Here is a 23,850-nt window from a genome sequence, read left to right on the forward strand (position 1 = left end):
AAACTACTAACACAGACATACAAAGCCATTCATAATGCTGCCCCAAACGACCTCACCGACCTGATACCCAAATACCACCCAACCCGTAATCTTCGCTCCTCACAAGACCTCCTACTCTCTAGCTCCCTGGTCTTCACCTCCCATGCCCGACTTCAGGACTTCTCCAGAGCTTCCCCCATCCTCTGGAACTCACTTCCCCAATCCATCAGATTGTCCCCTACCTTCTCACCTTTAGGCGCACCCTAAAAACCCATCTCTTCAGGGAAGCTTACTCCGCCCTCACCTAACAGCCGATCCCCTCCACTCCTCACTCCATTCCATCCCCCACAGCCATCTCCTCCTGTACCACCATCCCCTCCCTCCTAGACTGTAAGCTCAAAAGAGCAGGGCCCTCTAACCCCTCGTGTATTGTATTGTTACTGTATTGTCTCATGTCTTGTCCCACATTCTAATGTACAGCGCTGAGCAAACCCTTTGGCATTATATAAATACTGAAAAATAATAATAGACACCTTGTTCATTCACTGACAAATTGTTCAAATGGATTTTGTGTATTTTTTATTTTCATACAAATGGTACCAATTCCACTGGTTGTTTGTAACATGGGAACCTTCTTATCATCTGCCATAGCCCTCCCCCCATCTTTCCCCATTCCACCCCCCAATAAGTACTGACCCCTTTCTGATCTGTCTACCCCATTATAATCCCTGATGTACAAGAAGACAGGACTTCAGTGAGGAAAATTTCCCTCACTCAGGACAAGAAAGTGGCATCTCCCCCGTGTGAGATCTCTGATGTGTGTAAAGATTGGACTTCTGTGAAAAACATTTCCCACACTCAGGACAGGAATACGGCTTCTCTCCCGTGTGAGATCTTTGATGTCTGTAAAGATTGGACTTATCTGAAAAACATTTTTCACACTCAGGACAGGAATACGGCTTCACTCCAATGTGAGATCTCTGATGTGTGTAAAGACTGGACTTATCTGAAAAACACTTTCCACACTCAGAACAGGAAAGTGGCTTCTCCCCCATGTGAGATCCTTGATGAGTGTAAAGAAGGGACTTCACTGAAAAACATTTCCCGCACTCAGGACAGGAATATGGCTTCTCCCCCGTGTGAGATCTCTGATGTGTGTAAAGATGTGACTTTTGTGAAAAACATTTCCCACACTCAGGACAGGAATATGGCTTTTCCCCCGTGTGACATCTCTGATGTTTGTGAAAAGTGGACTTATCTGAAAAACATTTTCCACACTCAGGACAAGAATACGGCTTCTCACCTGTGTGGGATCTTTGATGTACATAAAGACTGGTCTTCACTGAAAAACATTTTCCACACTCAGGACAGGAATACGGCTTCTCACCGGTGTGAGATCTTTGATGTGTATAAAGATGGTACTTCTGTGAGAAACATTTCCCACACTCTGGACAGGAATATGGCTTCTCCCCTGTGTGAGATCTCTGATGTTTATGAAGATTGGAAATGTCTGAAAAACATTTCCCACACTCTGGACAGGAATATGGCTTCTCCCCTGTGTGAGATCTCTGATGTCTGTAAATATCAGACTTCCTTGAAAAACATTTCCTGCACTCATGACAGGAATACGGCTTTTCCCCCGTGTGAGATCTTTGATGTCTGTAAAGATCATACTTCACTGAAAAACATTTCCCGCACTCAGTACAGGAGAAGCTCTTCCCTGTTGGAGGGTCGGCCCGGTCCCGCACAGTCTGAGGTTCCTCAGGATACAAGGAATCCAATGGTCCATCTACACTGGGTGGTGCCGGATGGACATTGGAGGGAGCCGGGTTTTCTCCTGGACTATACTGTGTGATGTCCTCATCTTCTACTTTCCAGTCTGGAGACAAAGTGAGACAATCCTCGGAGGTTTTCCTCATCTCCCGGCCATGGACTAAAATACAAAGACAGAGGATTACTAGACAGGAGCTGATTGGTTCCCCCAAACCAGGACTCTGCCCACATCAGGCAGCTTGGTCTCTGAGGAGCTTACAATTCCACCATTAAGTGTACTAGGAAATGGCTCCTCTGATCTCCTACCAGGTCATTTCTTTATTCATGGACCTTAGTCAGAGAGTGAGGAAACAACCAGAACTGTCTTTTATAGGAGGGACAGTGATGAGGGGATTATAGAACGAGGGTCCCCACCCCCTCTATCACTCATCGCCATCTTCCCAACACAAGAAGTACTGCACTTCCTTATTTAGTCCATGATTTAGTCATGAAGAACAGCGGGGCTGAGCCCCACCAGAGGTCAGAGAGTGAGGATGGGGAGAACAACCAAGATGAAGACAGGAGTGATCCTGAAGACCACCATCATTGGGGTATTGACTCCTCCCTCATTATCACTTTCTGTTTAAGGGTCCAAAGTTGGAGGATGTTATCACATTATTATCACCATGTAAAAGTCTGTGCTCCAATCACGTCATCCGATATAAAATGTCCAGCTGGGAGGAAATGGGGGGAACAAAAGAGAATCCATATTATGTGTATATATAGAAGTGGGGGAGGGGGGAGAGCAGAAGTCAGGACTATGGAATGTACAACATAGAGTAAAAAGTGCAGGGGTCAGCAGTATGTAATGTACAACATGGAGTATATAGTGCAGGGGTCAGGAGTATATAATGTACAACATAGAGTATATAGTGCAGGAGTCTGGAGTATGTAATGTACAACATAGAGTATATAGTGCAGGGGTCAGGAGTATGTAATGTACAACATAGAGTATATAGTGCAGGGGTCAGGAGTATGTAATGTACAACATAGAGTATATAGTGCAGGGGTCAGGAGTATGTAATGTACAACAGAGTATATAATGCAGGGGTCAGGAGTATGTAATGTACAACATGGAGTATATAGTGCAGGGGTCAGGAGTATGTAATGTACAACATAGAGTATATAGTGCAGGGGTCAGGAGTATGTAATGTACAACATAGAGTATATAGTGCAGGGGTCAGGAGTATGTAATATACAACATAGAGTATATAGTGCAGGGGTCAGGAGTATGTAATGTACAACAGAGTATATAGTGCTGGGGTCAGGAGTATGTAATGTACAACATAGAGTATATAGTGCAGGGGTCAGGAGTATGTAATGTACAATATAAATTATACAGTATAAGGGTCAGGACTCATAATATTGGTATTCAGTAATCAGTGGAAGCTTAAATGTTTACTGTAGACAAGTTGCAGAGATCCCACACCGCTGCCTCCCATCTCCTGAGACTGCACTCAGTGACTTGGGTCTGAGACACTACAGACATATCCCTCCACCCGGCACAGCCAGCAGATAACAGAGAAGGTCCCCTGGAGGAGTCAGGCACAAGGCAGGAGACCCCAGTCACATGTCCTGGGTGCCTACATTATGCAATGCTTAGAGTAAAAATCAACATTTTGCTGCCAGCTGAACCCCAGAACCTCCATAAATCCAGTCTAGAGACATAAATTGTGTCTGCAGCACAGAGAAGGAAGATTATCCGAGAGAAATCCAGGAATACAGGACGGGGAACACAGCTCAGGAAAGTGACCAGGGGATTACAGGCTGATATCACCCAGTCCCCGCCCTACTCTGGACCAATCAGTGAGCAGTATGGGTGGAGGAATGGATTTAGTGTTCATGACCCACCTGTGCTGATCTCTGTAGGAGTGTCCTCCTCTATAAATGTCCCCGTTATTCCATCCTCCTCCATAGACTGCTGATCATCCCTCACATACGCCTCTTCTTCTTCTTCTGCTTTCACCTCAAATTCTATATCGATTGGATCTCCACTCTAAATCAAGGAAATGAGAGAAAATATCATCTGTAATTTATAAACTCACATTAAAAAATCCACAAATTGTCTTCATCAGTCCATGTTCTAGTTACTCTGTCCCACTGACCTTGAAATACTGAGGGATGGTGTGACCTTCCTGTGTGGAATCCCGGGAATACAGAGGACGGGGACATCTCTCTGGTGGGTTCCTGATATTAGGTGGCTCCATCATATCCTTGTGTCCTTCTGAAAACTCCTCCATCACTCCATACTCCTCATCCTCCTCTTTATACTCTTCTTTAACATCAATATTCTCATCCCCGAGGATTCCACTCTGAAAGATATAATAAAACATTCATTGTAACAAACATGCTGTGTATAAATCACAACTACCAAGAATTGTCATCATCTACCTGATGATGGTGAGGGATGGTGTGACCTTCCTGTGTGGAATCCCGGGAATACAGAGGACGGGGACATCTCTCTGGTGGGTTCCTGTAGCTGGATGACTCCACTATGGTGTCCTGGTACAGATCTTTGTGTTCTTTTAGAAGCTCTGACTCCTCCATCCCCCCATCCTCATCCTCCTCCTCTTTTATCTCTTCTTTAACCTCAACTTTAGGATCTCTCAGGTTTCCACTCTGAATATATAATAAAAATGCCATCAATGGTAACAATGCAGATAATGTACAGATCCTAATGATACTATCAGTGATTGTTCCTCATCTACCTGATGATGGTGAGGGATGGTGTGACCTTCCTGTGTGGAATCCCGGGAATACAGAGGACGGGGACATCTCTCTGGTGGGTTCCCATGACTGGATCCATCTGTAGGAAACACACACACTGACTGAATCCATTGTTTCTATGTGTTTATCAGATGATGGGGGATCTAGGTGGATCCTCCGTACTGCTCTCTCCTTTACAATAAAGTCTCCTCTTACCCGGTGATGTGAGGGGCGGCTGATTGTCCATCATGACGTCCTTGTAGAGATCCTTGTGTCCTTCTAAATACTCCCACTCCTCCATGGAGAAATAGACAGTGACACCCTGACACCTTATAGGAACCTGACACACACAATGATACAGTCACCATCCAGACACATCCCTTGTCTGTTACTGGAGAATGTCCCAGAATTCCCGGCACCGCTCACCTCTCCTGTCAGCAGCTCAGTGATCTCTCTGGTGACTTCTAGAATCTTCTTCTTCTTTCTCTCTTCTATCAGGGAGGGAGGTGGAGGCAATGTGATGTCATATGATCTCCAGACTTCACAGGAGGAAAACTCTACATCTGAACACAGAGTCACATCAAATGATATTCCCAGAATCCTCCTCACCTCTCCATTCAGGTCTCCATGTTATTAAAGCCCCACTTCAGGCTGAGGTATAAGGAATTCTGACATCTTTACATAGAATGGAGGATCAACAGTTCTGCTTTGGTTGTGAGGATGCAAAGGGTCCGCCTACACCCTAAGATTACCAGAAAAAAAGAAAAAAGAGCTGGATTGAAGGACATTGGGAGGAGGAGCTGTGAGGTCAGTGTGATGTCATAGGATTCTCTGACTCCGGATGGAGGGACATTGGGAGGAGGAGCTGTGAGGTCAGTGTGATGTCATAGGATTCTCTGACTCTGCATGGGGGGACATTGGGAGGAGGAGCTGTGAGGTCAGTGTGATGTCATAGGATTCTCTGACTCTGGATGGGGGGACATTGGGAGGAGGAGCTGTGAGGTCAGTGTGATGTCATAGGACATATAGAATCTGGATGGAGGGACATTTGTATGGGGAGATTTGAGAGGTCTTCTATATGAGGCTCCTGTATAAACCAAATCCTTGTTCCTGGGTGCGTCCTACCTCTCCTAAACTGAAGAGTGAACTTTGACCTTTACCATCCAGAAATCTGTTCGGAATCTGTGGAAGTAAGCTGTCATGTGATCAGGTGACGTGCGGAGGAATGGAGTGTAAATAGCAGACAATTGTCTCCAGAGCCCCTAATGGTGGGGATGGATTTGGCGGCGTGCTGGTGCCAAGTTTCCTCCCCCCAGGGTCACTGCAGGTGTGGAGAAAAGCTGTGTAAGAGGATATGGAGGAGAGATGAGGAGGAGATCCAGGAATCAGGAGAAAGGTCAGGGCAAGCAACAGACGAGCGCATCCAAGAGACCAAGCCGGGGTCACTACACAGAAAATCAATCCAAGGAAACAACAGGCAGGACGAGGAATAGCAAGAAGGAGCTGAGAGACAAATGAGAATATTGCTCAGCCAATGGGAGATGATCTCAGCATGACTTCCATCATGAAGGAGATGAGGGGGAGGGGAGGAAGTCACTGAAGGTGACCATAGATCCATGGAAATTCAGCTGGTTCAGCAGGGATCGCTCACATTTCCATCCATGTGTGGTCACTGCCGGATAAAAGCCACTCCCCCAGTGGCTGCAGCCAATAGCTTCAGTTCTGGTCCGTGTATTCTGAGAGCGGAGCAGTCCCCCATTGTCAGAATACAAGAGTGCAGCGGGGAGGATTCCCCCATCCACCTCCAATGTGTGGATGGGGGAATCACTTCAGTTTTTATGGTCATCCCGCTGGCTGAACGATAAAACTGAACCATGTAGGCCAGCTTTGGGGGCAAATATATAATCATCAACTCCTCCCCCTGAAGGGGTTCATCTACGTATTACCTCCTCTGCCGCCAGATCCAGGAATGTCTCCGCTCTGCTTGCTCCTTACTCATGTTTCCCCTGGAACTCCTGTCTGTACCTGACATCACTTCCTGTCTGTACCTGACATCACTTCCTATCTACCATAGAGATTTCCTGTCTGGGTAGAAGTGAGATCCCCACCTTGTGGAGCTCAGAGGAACTGCAGCCCTGAGAAGCATCTGGTAGTGTGACCCCTGCTGTTATGGATCCGCCATGTGTGGCCTCTTGCAGCCCACTGGACAGGAATACCCAGAGAGTGGAGTCTAAGTCCCGGTCTGCGTGTTCACCAGGGCCCCTGATGGTGGGGATGGACTTGAAGCAGACCAGGACCAGGTCACGACCTCCGAGTACTCCCACCCGTGGCAGAGGGAACCTCCGGGGATGGATACAGGAGGAGAGCCAGATGTGAGGAGGCCGGCAGGCCCAGGCAGGATGGATGGATAGACGGATCGTAGTCAAACTAGCCAGTTGTCACCGTGGGGCAGCGAGGTACAGAATCAGCAGGCAAAGAATAGTCAGGTCACATGCAGGGTCAGTATAGGAATGGTCAGTCCGCAGAGAGGTCAAACAAGCCAGGGGTCAGGACAGGAGAAGGCAGCGTAGTCAGGGCAATCCGGGTCAAAAACAGGAGAAGGCAGCGTAGTCAGGGCAATCCAGGTCAAAATAACACAATCACAGGGGTACAGGAACTCAGGTAACAGGATAAGACCTTGCGGCGATTTGTGACAGCACAGGGCATCTTTAAATACCGCGCCCTGCGCTGTCATTGGCTGCCTAGCGTGTACTTGCGGTGCCTACTGCGCATGCGCAAGTCTCCCTCAGCCGCGGCCGGGACCTAGTGCCGGTATCCCGGTGCGAGCCGCCGAGACTGCGCATGCGCCGGACGAGATGCCGTGGCGGACCCTGACACCCCGATTATGGGGAATGGAGCTGTATAGGGCCTCAATATCTATGGTAACTAACAAGGCTTCTTTGGGAACAGTGGAGTCCTCAATAATTTGCAAAAAGTGGACGGTATCCTTAAGAAATGAGAGTAATGATGATAAATGAAGTTGTAGGTATTAGTCTATAACACGACTCAAATCTTCAGTTAGACCGACGTCCGCTATTGGACGTCCAGTAGGATTTTTTGGATCCTTGTGTATTTTAGGTAAACTAAAATGTAGGAGTTCTAGGGAATTTCACTCTAATGTATTCCCATCATTGCTTCTGGATGATACCTTGTTCTAAAGCACTGTCAATAGAACTCTGCCACAAACCTTGCAATCAAAGTTGAGGGGATGGAGCGATACCAATTGTTGTTGGACAGAATTTTGTAACACATTTCCTTGTATTGTGTGTTGTCCATAATGACTACGTTACCACCTTTTTCAGATGGTTTCATTGTAATGATGTTATTGTTCTGTAGGGCGCGTGGCACTTCTTGTTCCATAGAAAACAAATTGTCACTGTACATATGATTATAGGAGAGGTTCTGGATGTCTTTCACTGTACATCTGATTATAGGAGAGGTTCTGGATGTCTTTCACTGTACATATGATTATAGGAGAGGTTCTGGATGTCTTTCAATGTTTGTTTAAGGAATATAGCAATAATAGGATAATTGCTCAATGGTGGAAACTTTGAGGACGGCTTTTTAAATTGAGTAAAAGAATTGAATGGTGATTGGTCTGATTCCCACAATAGTGAGTCCAGATCGAGTTGATCAATAAGAGCACTGGGTTGGCTTTCTTCCAGCAAGAGCGTCAAATCTCTGAGGGCTTTGAAATCTCTGCTGGAGTATTGCGACCAATCAAAAGATTCAGTGGCATGGCTGGATTTCCCATAAGCACATCTTATGGAAAGTTTTCTGGCAAAAAGCTGTAAATCCTTAACTAATTCAAACTCATCTGTATTTTGATGTGGACAGAAGCTTAGTCCACGAGAGAGAAGATTTTCTTCAAATTGGGTCAAGGCATATGAGGACAAATTGACAATATTCAATGCAGAGGTCAAGTTCGGGTCATGTAATGTTCCTTCCCCCGGGCCCGATCTCCCCCTTTGGGTCCTAAAAAAAGCAGTAGAACTCACCTGCTATTGCATCCTCTACAAGAGAGAGTCGTGTGATAGGACTTTGTGACTCACTCATGTGTTCTCCTGTAAGGATACGGGGTGAGTATCCAGAGAACGGTTTTTATTTTTCTATTATGGTTTCTTTTAAGGCGACCTTGTCCCCTGTTCGGAGTAGAATACATTCAAAGAGAGAATGAGTCAGAGTCCAATGGTGTATTATTGAAATGTGATAATTCTAAGGTGTCCTGTGTAGTGTGGTGATAGTGCCTCCTCTGGAGGTTCATGTTCTATGGTGTCCTCTGTAGTGTGGTGATAGCGCCTCCTCTGGAGGTTCATGTTCTAAGGTGTCCTGTGTAGTGTGGTGATAGCGCCTCCTCTGGAGGTTCATGTTCTAAGGTGTCCTGTGTAGTGTGGTGATAGCGCCTCCTCTGGAGGTTTATGTTCTATGGTGTCCTGTGTAGTGTGGTGATAGCGCCTCCTCTGGAGGTTCATGTTCTATGGTGTCCTGTGTAGTGTGGTGATAGCACCTCCTCTGGAGGTTCATGTTCTAAGGTGTCCTGTGTAGTGTGGTGATAGCGCCTCCTCTGGAGGTTCATGTTCTAAGGTGTCCTGTGTAGTGTGGTGATAGCGCCTCCTCTGGAGGTTCATGTTCTAAGGTGTCCTCTGTAGTGTGGTGATAGCGCCTCCTCTGGAGGTTCATGTTCTAAGGTGTCCTGTGTAGTGTGGTGATAGCGCCTCCTCTGGAGGTTCATGTTCTAAGGTGTCCCACGTAATGTGGTGATAGGGCCTCCTCTGGAGGTTCATGTTCTAAGGTGTCCTGTGTAGAGTGGTGATAGCGCCTCCTCTGGAGGTTCATGTTCTAAGGTGTCCTGTGTAGTGTGGTGATAGCGCCTCCTCTGGAGGTTCATGTTCTAAGGTGTCCTCTGTAGTGTGGTGATAGCGCCTCCTCTGGAGGTTCGTGTATTGAGGGGTAGTCCACCTGTATGCTTTACTTTCCAAAAACGCTGTTTTATCTCCCTAAAATGTATACTCTTTTTTTGTTGATATATGTGTTTGTACAAATCTGCTAGGCCTTCCCTAAGTTTCCTCTCCAAATCAGAATACAATGAATGTGTTGTGAATGCAGATAACAATCTCTCTGCATCTCCAATATCCTTCTCCAATGATAACATCTGTTTATTATATTCCGGAGCCAATATGGACATCATTTCTGTGAGCATGATTGTAGGCTTTCCTCCCGTTCCCTTTCGAATTCCTCACTTATTTTTTCAAGGTTAGGAAAGATCTGGATCCTCCACCCAAGTGGGTTGATTTTTTCTTGGGCATACTTATCGACTGTTTTAATATGCCAAAAAAATGCCGATTTCTTTTCCAAGAGCTTTCCCAACCTCAAAAACAGCGAATACATTTCTGTTTCAGTTTGTTCCTTCTGGGAAAAGTCCGCCTGATAAGAAGACATCAAATGTAGCCATTCTTGACCCCGGAACTCACTCATATTGATGGATCCACAATCCCATTCCAACAAATGTAACACTTCAATGGCAGAGGATGTGCCCTGTACAGAGGAAAACATGTAAATAATATTCTTTGTAATGTGTAAACGATGATCGCGTTCCTTCATTTTTATATTTAATAAAAGCTCTTTCTTATTATCTATCGCTTTTGTAACTTTGGCCGTAAGCCACATAGGTTGGATTTTTAGCCTTTTATACTTGTTGTCCATGGGAATATATTTTGCAGTGTGGTCACATACAGTGGGGTAAAAAAGTATTTAGCCACCACCAATTGTACAAGTTCTCCCACTTACAAAGATGAGAGAGGCCTGTAATTGGCATCATAGGGAGACCTCAACTATGAGAAACAAAAGGAGAAAAACAAATCCAGACAATCACATTGGCTGATCTGGAAAGAATTTATTTGCAAATTATGGTGGAAAATAAGTATTTGGTCTCCTACAAACAAGCAAGATTTCTGGCTCTCACAGACCTGTACCTTCTTCTTTAAGAGGCTCCTCTGTCCTGCACTCATTACCTGTATCAATGGCACCTGTTTGAACTTGTTATCAGTATAAAAGACACCTGTCCACAACCTCAAACAGTCACACTCCAAACTCCACTATGGTGAAGACCAAAGAGCTGTCGAAGGACACCAGAAACAAAATTGTAGACCTGCACCAGGCTGGGAAGACTGAATCTGCAATAGGCAAGCAGCTTGGTGTGAACAAATCAACTGTGGGAGCAATAATTAGAAAATGGAAGACATACAAGACCACTGATAATCTCCCTCAATCTGGGGCTCCAAGCAAGATCTCACCCCGTGGGGTCAAAATGATCACAAGAACGGTGAGCAAAAATCCCAGGACCACACGGGGGGACCTAGTGAATGACCTGCTGAGAGCTGGGACCAATGTAACAAAGGCTACCATCAGTAACACACTACGCCACCAGGGACTCAGATCCTGCAGTGCCAGACGTGTCCCCCTGCTTAAGCCAGTACATGTTGGGGCCCGTCTGAAGTTTGCTAGAGAGCATTTGGATGATCCAGAAGAGGATTGGGAGAATGTCATATGGTCAGATGAAACCAAAATAGAACTGTTTGGTAGAAACACAACTCGTCGTGTTTGGAGGAAAGAGAATGCTGAGTTGCAGCCAAAGAACACCATACCTACTGTGAAGCATGGGGGTGGCAACATCATGCTTTGGGGCTGTTTCTCCGCAAAGGGACCAGGACGACTGATCCATGTACAGGACAGAATGAATGGGGCCATGTATCGTGAGATTTTGAGTGCAAACCTCCTTCCATCAGCAAGGGCATTGAAGATGAAACGTGGCCGGGTCTTCCAACATGACAATGATCCCAAACATACCACCCGGGCAATGAAAGAGTGGCTTCCTAAGAAGCATTTCAAGGTCCTGGAGTGGCCTAGCCAGTCTCCAGATCACAACCCCATAGAAAACCTTTGGAGGGAGTTGAAAGTCCGTGTTGCCCAGCGACAGCCCCAAAACATCACTGCTCTAGAGGAGATCTGCATGGAGGATGGGCCAACATACCAGCAACAGTGTGTGCCAACCTTGTGAAGACTTACAGGAAATGTCTGACCTCTGTCATTGCCAACAAAGGATATATAACAAAGTATTGACATGAACTTTTGATATTGACCAAATACTTATTTTCCACCATAATTTGCAAATAAATTCTTTCCAAATCAGCCAATGTGATTGTCTGGATTTGTTTTCTCATTTTGTGTCTCATAATTGAGGACTACCTATGATGCCAATTACAGGCCTCTCTCATCTTTATAAGCGGGAGAACTTGCCCAATTGGTGGCTGACTAAATACTTTTTTACCCCACTGTACAGTCTTTTTGAAGAACTCCCATTTCTGTGTTGTGTTCATTGATGTCAATATTCCCTCCCAGTCTAAGTCTTGGAGAACAGCTCTCAGACTTGGAAAATTAGCTCTCTTAAAGTTGAGCGTTTTTATTTTTCCCGTATGTGCTTGCTGTTTACAGCTAACAATAAATGAAATCATGTTATGGTCACTGCTACCCAGATGTTCTTTTATATGGACATTCGTAAGAAGCTCTGCATGGTTGGAGATGACCAGGTCCAGCATCATTCCTAGTTGGGCCTCTATGAACTGGACCATAAAATTGTCCTTTAGTAGGTTTATACATTTTTGCCCTTTAACTGTTCCTGCAGTACCATTACTCCAGTCAATTTACGAGTAGTTACCACCCCCCATTATTATCACTGTCCCAGCCCTTTCCATCTGTGGGAGGAGCTGAGTCTCCACCTCCTCATTAACACTGGAAGGCCTATAACAAACTCCAATGATGACCTTTGTAGTACGCCCCCCCATGTGCAGTTCCACCCATAATACTTCAGCCTCATCACACTCTCCATCAACTGGGTCCTCTGAGATCACTTCTCACATAGAGACAGACACCACCACCTTTCCTATTTCCCCCGTCTCTCCGAAAGAGAACCTAGCCAGGAATATGAATGGCCCAGTCATGTGAGGAATGAAGCCAAGATTCAGCAACACCAATTCAATCCTAGTTCTCTTCATGCACCAAACCTTCCAACTCACCTATTGTGCTGGGCACACTTCTGGCATTGGTGAACAAACACTTTCATTCACTGACACCTTGTTCATTCACTGACACCTTATTCACATAGATTTTGTGTATTTTTTTTATTTTCATACAAATGGTACCAATTCCACTGGTTGTTTGTAACATGGGAACTTTCTTCCCACCTGCCATAGCCCTCCCCCCATCTTTCCCCATTCCACCCCCCAATAAGTACTGACCCATCTGATCTGTCTACCCCATTATAATAGAATTCTCCCTCCCCCTCCATCCTAGTTTATATACTCCTCCAGCCTTCCTATAAACCCCTCCCCCACAACATCAGACCCCCTTCCATTTAGGTGCAAACCATCTCTAGCACATAGGCTGCACCCCAATGAAAAGTCAGCCCAGTGCTCTAGGTCAGGACTCCATTTTTATTCTTCTCCTGCCATCAATGGGCAACCCTGTCCCACACTTCATCCATGTCTTTGGGGACCTCTGATCTCCTTATGAACTGTTTCTTCCATGATGAAGATCAGCCATGGAGTATATCTGAGGTGTATATCAGGGTGTGCTTCTTCCCCACATGAGAGCTGGGATGTCCAGCAACATTCATCTAGAAGACATTTCCTGCACTCAAGGTACTAATATACCTCCAGGGTTGTGTGGGACCCCTGATATACAGGAAGACAGGATGTCAGTGAGGAACATTTCCCTCACTCAGGACCCGAAAGTGGCTTCACCCCTGTGTGAGATCTCTGATGTTTGGAAAGACCAGACTTCAGTGAAAAATATTTCCCACACTCAGAACAGGAATACGGCTTCTCCCCCGTGTGAGATCTCTGATGTCTGGAAAGATTGGACTTCTCTGAAAAACATTTTCCACACTCAGGACACGAATATGGCTTATCCCCCGTGTGAGTTCTCTGATGGTTGTGCAGACTTTTTTTCTCTGAAAAATATTTCCTGCACTCAGGACAGGAATACGGCTTCTCCCCCGTGTGAGATCTCTGATGTCTGGAAAGATTGGACTTCTCTGAAAAACATTTTCCACACTCAGGACAGGAATATGGCTTCTCCCCGGTGTGAGATCTCTGATGGTTATGCAAACTTTTCTTCTCTGAAAAACTTTTCCCACACTCAGGACAGGAGTATGGTTTCTCCCCCGTGTGAGATCTCTGATGTGTATAAAGACTGCATTTCACTGAAAAACATTTCCCGCACTCAGGACAAGAATATGGCTTCTCCCCTGTGTGATATCTCTGATGTATGAAAAGTCTGGACTTCACTGAAAAACATTCCCCGCACTCAGGACAGGAATACGGCTTTTCCCCCGTGTGAGATCTCTGATGTCTGTTAAGATAGGATTTGCGTGAAAAACATTTCCCACACTCAGGACAGGAATAAGGCTTCTCCCCCGTGTGAGATCTCTGATGTTTGTAAAGAGAGAATTTATGTGAAAAACATTTCCCGCACTCAGGACAGGAATACGGCTTCTCTCCCGTGTGAGATCTTTTATGCCTATTAAGATTGGATTTACATTGGAAACCCTTCCCGCACTCAGTACAGGAGTAGCTCTTCTCTGTTGGAGGGTCGGCCCGGTCCCGCACAGTCTGAGGTTCCTCAGGATACGAGGAATCCGATGGTCCATCTACACTGGGTGGTGCCGGATGGACATTGGAGGGAGCCGGGTTTTCTCCTGGACTATACTGTGTGATGTCCTCATCTTCTACTTTCCAGTCTGGAGACAAAGTGAGACAATCCTCGGAGGTTTTCCTCATCTCCCGGCCATGGACTAAAATACAAAGACAAAGAGGATTACTAGACAGGAGCTGATTGGGTACCCCAAACCAGGACTCCGCCCACATCAGGCAGCTTGATCTCTGAGGAGCTTACAATTCCACCCTCAAGGGAACTAGGAAATGGCTCCTCTGATCTCCTACCAGGTCATTTCTTTATTCATGGACCTTAGTCAGAGAGTGAGGAAATAACCAGAACTGTCTTTTATAGGAGGGACAGTGATGAGAGGTGTGACGGGAGTCACATTGGGTTGGGGGCCCATGGAACCCAGCTCACTTAGGAGGGGTGGGGAGACCCCTGTCTCAGCTCCCATATTCTTTTATGTGTAAGTCACCCTGTGCCTGTTAGGGGTACAGGGTGATCTGTCCTAATATTGGGGTGGGGGATTGTTGATTGTTTAATGCCATGTGGTTGCATCCCATTGTTCTATTGTGTGTCTTGCTTGGGAGCAAACTATTATGGGATGTGTTTATGTCTATTAGCTTAGTGGGGGTGTCTCCAGCAGCCCTCCCTCCTGATGGGACTGTCTGCTGGTGTGAAGTTTGAATACCTGTGTGTTTCTTGTTACTAAATGTAGAATGCCCCACCCTGTGTCCTTATGCAGGGAGGGGGGACTGTCCCCTGAGTGTATAAAAAGCCAGTTTGAGTTTCAAATAAAGAGTTCCATGTTCAACAGACTGGTGTCGTCTAGTCTTGTATGGTCGGCTGTGGTGTCTGTGGTCGGGGTTCGGACGGGGAAGCGGTATTATAATGGAAGTACCCAAGCGCAGTCGGGGTCCGGTTCTGTTACATTGGTGGCAGCGGTGGGATTGTGCTTCCTGGATGTGAACACATCCAAACCTCCACCGGGATCCAAGGTTCGGATAACAGGAGAGGAGAGACAGATACCACCCACAGCTATGGAAACGGAGGTCTTATGGCGGATGCAGCAACTGCTGGCTTACTTAGACGATCTTGTTTCTGCACGGGATGAGCTTGGATGGAGGAATACGTCTGTCCAACAGCTGGATGAGGGTATGGAAGATGGAGCAGTCGGCTCATCCCTCCAATTACAGATCCCAGGATGTATGGATCTAATGGATTTTTCACTGGAAGATGTTATGGGTGATGAGGCACCTGCCAAAGTGCTGGCACTGGGACCAAGGGCCACCAGCCTGTGCCCTGGACATTTAGCCATTCCACAGGCTGGGGATTTGATAGATTTCTCCGCTGAGGAAAAACCACCTGGTGAGCCTCCAGCAGAAGAGCTGGCAACAGGGCCAAACATTGCTGAGCTCTACCCAGGACCAACAACAGCTTCAGTCTCCCTGAGAGAGGAGGCAGCCGCCCTTTCTCCTACACCACCGACCGGGACATGGGATTTCCTGCCAGCAGCATCTTTGGAGGTAAAAGAAACTTCTCCAGCTGAAGCGCTGACAACCAGACAGAGGGTCCAGGACCTCTTCCCCACACCTGTGGTAGTATCAGAGGCCCAGGGGGAGAAGGGAGAGGAGGTTGTTGTCCTCTTTCCCCCACAGGCAGCCAGAGTGGAGGGAACTGTCTTCCCTCCCAAGCCAGGATCTGTGCACCAGGGGGACCGTGACAGAGGAATGTAATCCCAGCAGCAGATCCACAGTCTGGGAGTGGAGGAAGCCGGCCTCCCTCCCTCATGGTTAGCCAGAGCAGATGTGGGGTCCCCAGCAGAAGTGCTGGCAACAGGACAAACAACTGCTGGCCTCTGCCCAGCAACTACAAACACTACCTGGATACCCCAGGGATGCTGGGCAGTTGGCCCAGATCCCCAACAGCATGATGGAGCCGGCCCAGCCACCCTGTCTTCTCTCCAGCGGCTGAGAGGACTTCAGATAGAAGGACCAGCCCATACTTCTCCCCAGAGGTGGGTATGTTCTACGAGAGAGGCAGAGGTTGGCTGGGTGAGTAATGCTTGGTGTGGGACAATTTGTTTGGGGAACTGTGTGGGTGCTGGCACTGGGGGACTGAAAGTACAGACTAACTTCAAAGTCCACCAGTCTGGGGTCTCCTCCTGCATTAGTCTCCTGCCAAAAGGGGCGATATGTGACGGGAGTCACTTTGGGTGGGGGGCCCATGAAACACAGCTCACTTTGGAGAGGTGGGGAGACCCCTGTCTCAGCTCCCCATATCCTTTTATATGTAAGTCACCCTGTGCCTGTTAGGGGTACAGGGTGATCTGTCCTAATATTGGGGTGGGGGATTGTTGATTGTTTAATGCCATGTGGTTGCAACCCATTGTTCTATTGTGTGTCTTGCTTGGGAGCAAACTATTATGGGATGTGTTTATGTCTATTAGCTTAGTGGGGGTGTCTCCAGCAGCCCTCCCTCCTGATGGGACTGTCTGCTGGTGTGAAGTTTGAATACCTGTGGGTTTCTTGTTACTAAATGTAGATTGCCCCACCCTGTGTCATTTTGCAGGGAGGGTGGACTGCCCCCTGAGTGTATAAAAAGCCAGTTTGATTTTCAAATAAAGAGTTCCATGTTCAGACAGACTGGTGTCATCTAGTTTTGTTTGGTCAGTTGTGGGGTCTGTGGTCAGTGTTCAGATGGGGAAGCGGTATTATAACGGAAGTACCAAGCACAGACTGGGTCAGTTCTGTTACAAGGGGATTATAGGATAAGATTCCCCACCCCCTCTATCATTCATCGCCATCTTCCCAACACAAGAAGTTCTGCACTTCCTTATTTAGTCCATGATTTAGTCATGAAGAACAGCAGGGCTGAGCCCCACCAGAGGTCAGAGAGTGAGGATGGGGGGAGAACAACCAAGATGAAGACTGGACTGATCCTGAAGACCACCATCATTGGGGTATTGACTCCTCCCTCATTATCACTTTCTGTTTAAGGGTCCAAAGTTGGAGGATGTTATCACATTATTATCACCATGTAAAAGTCTGTGCTCCAATCACATCATCCGATATAAAATGTCCAGCTGGGAGGAAATGGGTGCAAAAGAAAGCTAATGCAATTTACAACTTATTATATAGGAGTTAGGACTATACAGTTCAGAATGATATAATGTACAAAAGTATACAGTGTAAGGGTCAGGACTCATAATATTGGTATTCAGTAATCAGTGGAAGATTAAATATTTACTGTAGACAAGTTGCAGAGATCCCACACCGCTGCCTCCCATCTCCTGAGACTGTACTCAGTGACTTGGGTCTGAGACACTACAGACATATCCCTCCACCCGGCACAGCCAGCAGACCACAGAGCAAGGAACCCTGGGAGAAATGTTCTGTCAGAGATCTTACTAGACCCAGAAATAGGGAAGAAGACTCAAAGCACACACCCCAGGTGCCTAGGTCTAGTTACACTAATGGTGAAAATGAACATTTTTCTGCCAGCTGAACCCCAGAACCTCCATAAATCCAGTCTAGAGACATAAATTGTGTCTGCAGCACAGAGAAGGAAGATTATCCGAGAGAAATCCAGGAATACAGGACGGGGAACACAGCTCAGGAAAGTGACCAGGGGATTACAGGCTGATATCACCCAGTCCCCGCCCTACTCTGGACCAATCAGTGAGCAGTATGGGTGGAGGAATGGATTTAGTGTTCATGACCCACCTGTGCTGATCTCTGTAGGAGTGTCCTCCTCTATAAATGTCCCCGTTATTCCATCCTCCTCCATAGACTGCTGATCATCCCTCACATACGCCTCTTCTTCTTCTGCTTTCACCTCAAATTCTATATCGATTGGATCTCCACTCTAAATCAAGGAAATGAGAGAAAATATCATCTGTAAAATGTAAGATTTGTTATTGTGACATCACATAAACTGTCGCAGTATGAGAGCCTGCCAATTATTAATCCCCTTATTAATGCCTTGTATCACATGCCCTCAGAGTCCTGCTCTGTATTCTTCCAATTGTCCCGTGTCACTAGGCCAAATGGTCTAATTAAATTACTCTGGACCCCTCCTCCCTTCCCCCTTCGTGCACAAATTCCTGAACTCTCTGGACAGGACCCATTGCCATGGTAACCCGACAGGAAGTATCCGGTTACCAGCTCAATACTTAAGAGAGAGCAAGGAAACCCCCCTGTGTGTTCTCGTGGCTGTGTGTGAGGAAAGGCTGTGCTGAGCGCCAGCTCCTCTCATCCCCCGTCCTCCTCCTCATCTCCTGGACTGTCTGTCTGCCTGGAATCCCTGCACTGTGGAGGAATCTTCTGCTGTCCCCGTGAATCTGCCTGGATCTATCCCCTGCCTGGAGTGAACCCCTTGTTCTCCGTGAGTACCTGCTTCCTCACTGTTACCTGAACTGTTACGGTGGTGACCCCAGGCACCCCTCTCCTGTGTCGGACTACCCCTGTTACAGGGACACCCCCTTGGCTCTCCTAGTGGACTATAAGTGGGTGGGGACCCTTGTTACCATTTAGTGGCAAATCCACCCTCTCTGCCACCCCCCGTATTGAAGGACTGCCGTCTGTTTGTCTCAATAAAGCTTTGTGCGTCTGCCATCCACTCTGTGTGTTCTGTCCTGCCTTTCCTCCGTCACATAAACAATCCACACATTGTCTCTACAAGTCCATGTTCTAGATGCTCCATCCCACCAACCTTGTAATGGTGAGGGATGGTGTGACCTTCCTGTGTGGAATCCCGGGAATACAGAGGACGGGGACATCTCTCTGGTGGGTTCCCATGACTGGATCCATCTGTAGGAAACACACACACTGACTGAATCCATTGTTTCTATGTGTTTATCAGATGATGGGGGATCTAGGTGGATCCTCCGTACTGCTCTCTCCTTTACAATAAAGTCTCCTCTTACCCGGTGATGTGAGGGGCGGCTGATTGTCCATCATGACGTCCTTGTAGAGATCCTTGTGTCCTTCTAAATACTCCCACTCCTCCATGGAGAAATAGACAGTGACACCCTGACACCTTATAGGAACCTGACACACACAATGATACAGTCACCATCCAGACACATCCCTTGTCTGTTACTGGAGAATGTCCCAGAATTCCCGGCACCGCTCACCTCTCCTGTCAGCAGCTCAGTGATCTCTCTGGTGACTTCTAGAATCTTCTTCTTCTTTCTCTCTTCTATCAGGGAGGGAGGTGGAGGCAATGTGATGTCATATGATCTCCAGACTTCACAGGAGGAAAACTCTACATCTGAACACAAAGAGTCACATCAAATGATATTCCCAGAATCCTCCTCACCTCTCCATTCAGGTCTCCATTTTATTAAAGCCCCACTTCAGGCTGAGGTATAATTCCCCCCCACAGGACCCCCACACTATGCAGGGTATAGGCTTGTTGCAGCATTCTGATGTCATTACATACAACGCAGGACCAACAGTCCCACTTTACATGTGAGGATACCAAGGGGCCCCACATCCTAAGAGCATCAGAAAAATGTCAGATAAAGGGACATTGGGAGGAGGAGCTGTGAGGTCAGTGTGATGTCATAGGATTCTCTGACTCTGGATGGAGGGACATTGGGGGGAGGAGCTGTGAGGTCAATGTGATGTCATAGGATTCTCTGACTCTGGATGGAGGGACATTGGGAGGAGGAGCTGTGAGATCAGTGTGATGTCATAGGATTCTCTGACTCTGGATGGAGGGACATTGGGAGGAGGAGCTGTGAGGTCAGTGTGATGTCATAGTACATATAGACTCTGGATGGAGGGACATTTGGATGGGGAGATTTGAGGGGTCCTCTATATGAGGCTCCTGTATAAACCAAGTAATTGATCCTGGGTGCGTCCTACCTCTCCTAAACTGAAGAGTGAACTTTGACCTTTACCATCCAGAAATCTGTCCGGAATCTGTGGAAGTAAGCTGTCATGTGATCAGGTGACGTGCGGAGGAACGGAGTGTAAATAGCAGACAATTGTCTCCAGAGCCCCTAATGGTGGGGATGGATTTGGCGGCGTGCTGGTGCCAAGTTTCCTCCCCCCAGGGTCACTGCAGGTGTGGAGAAAAGCTGTGTAAGAGGATATGGAGGAGAGATGAGGAGGAGATCCAGGAATCAGGAGAAAGGTCAGGGCAAGCAACAGACGAGCGCATCCAAGAGACCAAGCCGGGGTCACTACACAGAAAATCAATCCAAGGAAACAACAGGCAGGACGAGGAATAGCAAGAAGGAGCTGAGAGACAAATGAGAATATTGCTCAGCCAATGGGAGATGATCTCAGCATGACTTCCATCATGAAGGAGATGAGGGGGAGGGGAGGAAGTCACTGAAGGTGACCATAGATCCATGGAAATTCAGCTGGTTCAGCAGGGATCGCTCACATTTCCATCCATGTGTGGCCACTGCCGGATAAAAGCCACTCCCCCAGCGGCTGCAGCCAATAGCTTCAGTGCTGATCTGTGTATTCTGAGAGCGGAGGAGTCCCTCCATTGTCAGAATACAAGAGTGCAGCGGGGAGGATTCCCCCATCCACCTCCAATGTGTGGATGGGGGAATCACTTCAGTTTTTATGGTCATCCCGCTGGCTGAACGATAAAACTGAACCATGTAGGCCAGCTTTGGGAGCAAATATATTATCATCAACTCCTCCCCCTGAAGGGGTTCATCTACGTATTACCTCCTCTGCTGCCAGATCCAGGAATGTCTCCTCTATACTTCCTCATTCATGGAACTTCCTGTCTGTTCCTGACATCACTTCCTGTCTGTTCCTGACATCACTTCCTGTCTTTCTTCCATAGAGACTTCCTGTCTGGGTAGAAGTGAGATCCCCACCTTGTGGAGCTCAGAGGAACTGCAGCCCCGAGAAGCGTCTGGTAGTGTGACCCCGGCCTTGTGCTGGGTGTGTATGGACTGTAGATCCTTATAGAGGGGTCACCTCCACCCCCACCAAGGGGGACAGAAATATATGACTCCTCGGGGGAGGGGTTTTGGCCCCTTTGATTTTGCAGTAACATTGATTGCAGATTTAGTCCTGTAGGACATCTGGTATATGGATACAAAGCCCCCCAGCTGGGAGTAAAGGGTGGAAATGGCTGGTGACCCCCAGATTTGGGCAATGATGTCATCACTATAAATGGATAAAACCCGCGCTATGTGTAACAACTCCAAACCTACAAAAACCTTCTAGCGGACTGCTGCTGTAACAAAGGGAAGGATTCCCTGTCATCTAGAAGAGCATTATGTGTCACAGCGCTGTCCTATTGTGTGTGCACAGAAATCATCACAAATACACTACAAATATGTGGAGACATTCAGAGATAAAGAGCTCGGGGCTCCAAATCCTATTCTCTGCACATCCACTGCTTCCACTTTACACCCACTTCATTGGTCTTATGGGGTTTATCAATAAATGAAGGAAACTGAACCGTGTGCAAATCCATCCACAACATAAAGTGCTTTGTGCTCAAGATGCTGCTCCCTGCACATCCACTGCTTCCACTTTACACCCACTTCATTCATCTCATCAGATTTGCTGCTATAGGAAATCATCTCAAATCCTGTGCAAATCCATGGAGACAGACAATATTGTGTGCTCAGTATAGTGTTCTCTGCAAGTCCACCGCTTCCACTTTGCATCTACTTCAATCCACTTATTTTACTACAAAAATCCACCAATCAGTGAAAAGTTGATAAGGTGTGAAAGTGCTCCGCCCTCCAAACTGTGTCAGCTGTAGTGTAGCCCCTCCTTCTTCCACCTCTTGTACACGGGATGGTGAGGGCGCCCCCTAGTAGTGCTTCCCCCTCACCACACCAATAGGACTCCCAGCTTTTCAGCTCCCAGAGTCAGAAACATCCTTCACACTCTCCTCATCTCCGATGGTAAAGGAACCGGATCCTCCTCGCTCACTCCTGCAAGTCTGCTGCGGGTTCTGCCAGTCTCCCTCCTAGACTCCGCCTCCAACCGCCATTCCAGCAGGAGCTCCGCCTCTAAATACACACTCAGGGAGGAGAGAAAGGGGAACCCGACATCGTGTGACACCTTTTATTACATGGAAATACGAAAATCAACGGGACTAATGCAATCACATTTACTGCAAAATCAAAGGGGCCAAAATGTGTCCCCCGAGCAGTCAGGCTGTAGGAGATCCGCTGAGACATAGAGAGGGAAATGGGAGCTAATAGGCTGCAGGAGATCTGCTGAGACATAGAAAGGGAAATGGGAGCTAATAGGCTGCAGGAGATCTGCTGAGACAATGAAATGTGTATGAAATGAATGGATGTGCAGACACTCCCAGAAGATGATGTCATTATGAGTGGATTGATATATATTTTTGCATTGTCCCCCCCAGAAGGATCAGGTTTGGCGGGATCGCTCTCATTAGCTATACATTTGTATTTTGTGTTCTGTGTTTGTAAGACTTTTCTATATGTAATAAGAGATGTTTGTTGAACAGTTGGTTACATAAGAGTTACATTTATTTCTTCTTCCTTTATTCAGTAATGTTTCATCTCCCGTAGTATCCCTGTAAGGTACATATTATACAGGAAGGGGGATTATGGGATGGATCTCGGGGCTGCAGTTCCTCTGAACTCCACAAGGTGGGGATCTCACCTATACTCACACAGGAAGTCTCTATGGAATGCAGACAGGAAGTGATGTCAGGCACATACAGGAAGTGATGTCAGGGACAGACAGGAAGTGATGTCAGGAACAGACAGGAAGCAGAGAGGAGACATTGGTGGACATGGCAGCAGAGGAGGTAATAAGATGTTATGTTTTATTTACACCCAGTAACCCCCCGTCATGTCAGTCCTCTTCCTCCATAGTCACGTCGGTCCTCTTCCTCCATAGTCACGTCGGTCCTCTTCCTCCATAGTCACGTCGGTCCTCTTCCTCCATAGTCACGTCCGTCCTCTTCCTCCATAGTCACGTCCGTCCTCTTCCTCTATAGTCACGTCGGTCCTCTTCCTCCATAGTCACGTCCGTCCTCTTCCTCCATAGTCACGTCGGTCCTCTTCCTCCATAGTCACATCCGTCCTCTTCCTCCACGTTTACGTCTGTCCTCTTCCTCCATAGTCACGTCTGTCCTCTTCCTCCATAGTCACGTCCGTCCTCTTCCTCCATAGTCACGTCCGTCCTCTTCCTCCATAGTCACGTCTGTCCTCTTACTCCATAGTCACGTCCGTCGTCTTCCTCCATAGTCACGTCCGTCCTCTTCCTCCATAGTCACGTCCGTCCTCTTCCTCCATAGTCACGTCCGTCCTCTTCCTCCATAGTCATGTCGGTCCTCTTCCTCCATAGTCACATCCATCCTCTTCCTCCATAGTCACGTCGGTCCTCTTCCTCCATAGTCACGTCCGTCCTCTTCCTCCATAGTCATGTCCGTCCTCTTCCTCCATAGTCATGTCTGTCTTCTTCCTCCATAGTCACGTCCGTCCTCTTCCTCCATAGTCACTGTGACATCTTTTATCTCCAGCAGATGATGATACACACATATATAGTGTGGGAACCCAGATGAACCCCTTCAGGGGCAGAACATTCCCCCACTTCTGGGGCCGGAACATTCTCCTCATTGTGGAGA

At 47.3% G+C, this 23,850-nt stretch overlaps 1 protein-coding gene and 1 pseudogene across 1 annotated transcript; both read right to left on the reverse strand.

The window, feature by feature from the left end:
- Window positions 1–698: 698 nt before the first annotated feature.
- LOC149445434 (uncharacterized) lies at window positions 699–15,432 on the reverse strand (annotated as a pseudogene).
- On the reverse strand, window positions 3,552–5,172 carry LOC149445435 (uncharacterized). Its single transcript, XM_089653819.1, has 3 exons — window positions 5,143–5,172; window positions 3,897–4,103; window positions 3,552–3,787 (listed from the first exon to the last, which is right to left on the reverse strand). The coding sequence occupies exons 1-3, from the start codon at window positions 5,170–5,172 to the stop codon at window positions 3,632–3,634; spliced, it is 393 nt and encodes a 130-aa protein (XP_089509945.1). The 3' UTR covers window positions 3,552–3,631.
- Window positions 15,433–23,850: the final 8,418 nt, after the last annotated feature.

This window comes from Staurois parvus, unplaced genomic scaffold, assembly GCF_062004578.1.
Source record: "Staurois parvus isolate SC_StPar_1 unplaced genomic scaffold, SC_StPar_1.0 ptg000721l, whole genome shotgun sequence".
NCBI lineage: Eukaryota > Metazoa > Chordata > Amphibia > Anura > Ranidae > Staurois > Staurois parvus.